The sequence below is a fragment of the Raphanus sativus genome, chromosome 7 (genome assembly GCF_000801105.2).
Source record: "Raphanus sativus cultivar WK10039 chromosome 7, ASM80110v3, whole genome shotgun sequence".
Classification (NCBI taxonomy): Eukaryota; Viridiplantae; Streptophyta; class Magnoliopsida; order Brassicales; family Brassicaceae; genus Raphanus; species Raphanus sativus.
The window spans coordinates 21675383-21680297 of NC_079517.1; the positions used below are offsets into that span (position 1 = coordinate 21675383).

The 4915-nt window shown below is 40.2% G+C and overlaps 1 protein-coding gene across 1 annotated transcript; it reads left to right on the forward strand.

Moving 5' to 3' along the window:
- Positions 1-1450: 1450 nt before the first annotated feature.
- Positions 1451-3812, forward strand: LOC130497700 (uncharacterized). The gene is made up of 4 exons (XM_056990722.1): positions 1451-2234; positions 2321-2864; positions 2941-3040; positions 3119-3812. Exons 1-4 carry the CDS (start codon positions 1466-1468, stop codon positions 3797-3799), a joined length of 2094 nt encoding a protein of 697 aa, XP_056846702.1. The 5' UTR covers positions 1451-1465; the 3' UTR covers positions 3800-3812.
- The last annotated feature ends 1103 nt before the right edge of the window (positions 3813-4915 follow it).

The window sequence follows — 4915 nt, forward strand, 5'->3', positions numbered from 1 at the left end:
CTTCACCTACCACTTACGAAAATCGTCTATATATATGATCATTTCTCAATTCAAATAACACACAAACGAAATCAAAGAAAAAAAACCAGAAAAAAGAAAAACAAATGGCTGATGGCTTCAATATTTACGAGTTACGAAGTTGGATGTATTCGCATAAAGATGATTCCGGTAGAGTGACGGATGCATTTCTAAGCGGGCTAGAGACATTCATGCACCAGGCGGGCTGTACACCGATCACGCAGGAAAGCGGTAAGATGTTCTGCCCTTGTCGGAAATGCAAGAATTCAAAATTTGCTCGTAGTGAAACTGTATGGAAGCACTTACTAAACAGAGGATTTACACCACAATATTATATTTGGTATCAACATGGGGAGGGTTATGGTGGAAATGAAGCTAGTAGTAGTAATAATTTTGAAGATGCTGGTAATAGTGAAGAACCGAATCATTTGCATAATGAATCTAGTTATCATCAGGAGGAGCAGATGGTAGATCATGATAGGGTTCAAGACATGATTACTGATGCATTTTTAGAAACAACTACTACAATAGCTCATGAAACTGGAAATGTAGAAGAACCTAATTTGGATGCAAAAAGGTTTTATGAAATGTTAGATGTTGCAAATCAACCAATCTACACTGGTTGTAGAGAAGGTCTCTCTAAATTGTCTCTAGCAGCTAGGATGATGAACATTAAAACGGATCATAATTTACCTGAGAATTGCATGGATGCTTGGGCGGAGTTGTTCAAAGAGTATTTGCCAGAAGACAACGTGTCAGCTGAATCTTATTATGAGATTCAGAAATTGGTTTATAGTCTTGGGTTGCCTTCGGAGATGATAGATGTTTGCATTGACAACTGCATGATCTACTGGAAGGTTGATGAGAAGTTAGAAGAGTGTCGATTCTGCAAGAAACCACGATTCAAGCCGCAATGACGTGGGAGGAATAGGGTACCGTACCAAAGGATGTGGTACCTACCCATTAAAGACAGGTTAAAAAGATTATACCAATCGGAGAGGGCTGCTGCATGGATGAGGTGGCATGCTGAACATGTCCAGAAGGATGGCGAGGTCGCTCACCCATCAGATGCAAGGGCGTGGAAACATTTCAACAAGGTATACCCAGATTTCGCTGAAAATATTCGGAATGTCTATCTTGGGTTATGCACCGATGGATTTAGTCCATTTGGTATGTCTGGGAGACAGTATTCTTTGTGGCCAGTTATTCTTACGCCGTACAACCTGCCGCCGGATATGTGCATGGAACAAGAATTTCTATTCTTGACCATATTAATCCCTGGGCCGAAGCATCCAAAACGGTCGTTGGATGTATTTCTTCAACCACTGATACAGGAGCTAAAGGAGTTGTGGTCAGAAGGGGTAAGAACTTATGATTGTTCCATGAAAACCAATTTTACGATGCGAGCAGTTCTGCTGTGGACGATAAGTGACTTTCCTGTTTTGGAATGTTGTCTGGGTGGACAACTCATGGAAGGTTATCTTGTCCATATTGTCATGGATCTACGGATGCTTTTCAACTGAAGAATGGTAGAAAGAGTTGTTGGTTTGATTGTCATCGTCGATTTCTTCCTGTTGCCCATCCTTACAGAAGAAATAAGACATTGTTTAGGAAAAACAAAGTTGTCAGAGACAGTCCTCCTCCATATCTCACAGGCCAGCAGATCGAGGAGGACATTGATTATTACGGAGCTCAGAAAACTGTGAAGCAAGGAGGAAACTGGCATGTTCCTGGTAATATGCCTGATGGGTATGGGGTTTCTCACAATTGGCATAAGAAAAGTATATTTTGGGAGCTACCTTACTGGAAAGATCTTCTTTTACGCCACAACCTGGATGTGATGCATATAGAGAAGAACTTTTTTGACAACATCATGAATACAATACTGAACGTCCCAGGAAAGACAAAAGATAACAAAAAGTCAAGGATGGACTTACCCGATATTTGCTCAAGAAGTGAGTTACATATCAAGAGCAATGGAAATGTTCTTGTTCCCATCTTTCGATTGTCATCAGAAGCGAAGTCAACTTTGTTTGACTGGGTTGCATCAGAAGTGAAGTTTCCTGATGGTTACGTTTCAAATCTGTCAAGATGTGTTGAACGAGGTCAAAAGTTCTCAGGAATGAAGAGTCATGATTGTCATGTGTTTATGCAACAACTACTTCCATTCGCTTTTGCTGAGCTCCTTCCAACAAATGTACATGAAGCACTTGCAGGTAAATATTAATTAATAATATACATATATATATATATATATATACTATGAAATGTTACTAATTTGAGTTATATTTGCAATATGCAGCGATCGGAGCTTTCTTCAGAGACCTTAGCACACGTACGTTCAAGGAAGAAGTCATCGAACAACTTCATGAGAACATCCCGATCATAGTGTGCAACCTAGAGAAGATATTTCCTCCATCATTTTTTGACGTCATGGAACATCTAGTTGTCCACCTCCCGTACGAAGCATTACTTCGCGGACCTGTTCACAATGGATGGATGTATCCATATGAGCGCTCTATGAAACATTTGAAGGGGAAAGCAAGAAATCTTGCAAAGGTGGAAGGTTCGATTGTGGCTGGAAGTTTGACAGCAGAAACATCTAACTTCACATCATACTACTTTGCTTCAACGGTTCGTATGAGGAAAAGAGTTCCTAGAAGATATGATGATGGTGGAGTACCACAATCTTATGCAGTAGACGGTGTTCCTGACATTTTCTGCCAAATTGGACGGTTTGGTGGTAAACTGAGAGAAGTATGGTGGTCCAGTGATGAGGATAAGCATAGTGCCCACACTTATATTCTGCTCAACTGCGAGGATGCTGTGATGCGTTCTTTTGAAAGGTAAATAATATTCGTGTGTATTATATGATATGATGTTAATTAATTATATGATATGATGCATTTGTTTAATTTGCAGCTTGTTTGTATCTCAAGTTGAAGAAGCAATACCAGGAATATCCGGAACCGAGGTGGATGCAAGGAAAGATAAGCACTTTGTCAAGTGGTTAAAAGGACATGTAATATTAACATATTAAGTAATCTTTGGTACTATTATTATTAATGTAAAATTCTAACAGTGATGTATTAATTTGTAGGTTGATTATGACGATCCATATTATCCTGTATGGTTTCATGATTTGATCCAAGGTCCAGTAGCAAAGGTCACCACATCATCTATGTACTTCACACGAGGTTTCACTTTTCATACATATGAGTATGGGAGACGTCGGGCAACAAGCAACTACGGGATATGTGTGAAAGGTGAAACAGACTTTTACGGGATCTTGCAAGAGATTATTGAAGTGGAATTTCCAGGGTTGTTGAAGCTAAAATGTGTCCTCTTCAAATGCGAGTGGTTCGACCCGGTGGAGAACCGTGGTGTTCGGTTTAACAAATTTGGTGTTGTGGATATCCATTCTGGGAGAAGATATAACAAATTCGAGCCTTTCATCTTAGCTTCCCAAGCCGAACAAGTTAGCTTCCTTCCATACCCTCGCCTTCGAAGTTCTGGGATAAATTGGTTAACTGCTATCAAAATAACACCTCGTGGACGGATTGTTGCTGGAGAAGAACCACCTTTGCAAGAAGAAGATGCAATCAATGAAGTTGAGGTACCTGATCAACAAACTGATGAAATTCTTTTGATCGACCCGGATAACCGTCAATATGAAGATCTTCCCGAAGATGTGACGGATGAAGCACGTGAAGATGAGTTCGATAGAAGCGATGATGATCATTGTAGTGATGTTGATGAGAACTCAAACGATTCTTCATGATGTAAAATATGTAACAAATGTTGATTTTTTTTAGAAGATCTTATTTTCATATGTGTATCAAATTCTATTTTATATAATATGCATTTAAAAAAAATTTGGAGTTTATGGTTTCAGTTGGAAAAAGAGGTTGAATGTGTAGAAGATATGAAAGTATAGATATGTAAGTTTGGGGTTTAGGGATTTTGATTTTCGGGGTTTCACATATTTCGTTGTAAAAAAAAACGCGGGCCTGGTAATTTCCTCGTAAAGTTTAGGTTCGTCGTAACTTCGTTGTAAACCATGAATCGGGGTTTAGGGATTTGATTTGTGGTTTCAAAGATTCGTTGTAAACACGTCGTAAACAAAAAAAGCGGGCCTGGTACATTCGTCGTAATTCCTGAAAGCACGTGTCCTCGTAAATTCGTCGTAAACTGAAACACGGGCCTGGTATATTCCTCGTAAACCCAAAAACGCGGGCCTGGTACTTTCGTCGTAAACCCAAAAACGCGGGCCTGGTATATTCCTCGTAAATTTACGAGGAACGTGTTTTCTTTATATATGCAACGCCTCTGAACGAGGCTTCCTCGTTCATTCCTCACAAATCTCTCTCTCTCTCTCTCTAAGGTAACTCCTCTCTCTCTCTCTAGTTAGTTTTTTTTTTATAATTAGTTTAGGTGGTTAGTATAGGGAATTAGTTTAGAGAATTAGTTTAGGGAATTAGTTTAGGTGGTTAGTATAGAGAATTTTTTTTTAAAAATAATTAATTAATAGTGTTGTGATTTTTAATTATTTTTTTTTAAATAATGTAGATCATGGCTCCTAGGAAAAAACCACCACCGACTTATGATGAGATGTTTGGCGACGGTGCCGGGACGTCTTCTTCTTCCGGCGGCCGAGCATCTTCTGATGCCGTTCCGGACTCTCAGACATCTCAGAGAGTTTTGAGTCCTCCTCCCGCACCTCACATGGCTCCACCTCCGCCACCAGCAGCTCAGATGGCTCCACCTCCTCCACCAGCAGCTCCGCAGGAGCCCATTCCAGGGGTAGATGTTCATCCAGACTTGCGGGTGCCTCCTCATGCACCATACGCAAGATATACAGTGGAGGATTTGCTTTCCGCGCCTGGACGGGAGGGTA

What these genes read in the sequence shown, in the direction of transcription:
- LOC130497700 (XM_056990722.1), top strand. Translation starts at nt 1,466, where the DNA reads ATGTTGTCTGGGTGGACAACTCATGGAAGGTTATCTTGTCCATATTGT. An exon ending in GTGATGCGTTCTTTTGAAAG is followed by an intron (nt 2,865 to 2,940) that starts GTAAATAATATT and finishes TTTAATTTGCAG; the next exon opens with CTTGTTTGTATCTCAAGTTG. An exon ending in TCAAGTGGTTAAAAGGACAT is followed by an intron (nt 3,041 to 3,118) that starts GTAATATTAACA and finishes ATTAATTTGTAG; the next exon opens with GTTGATTATGACGATCCATA.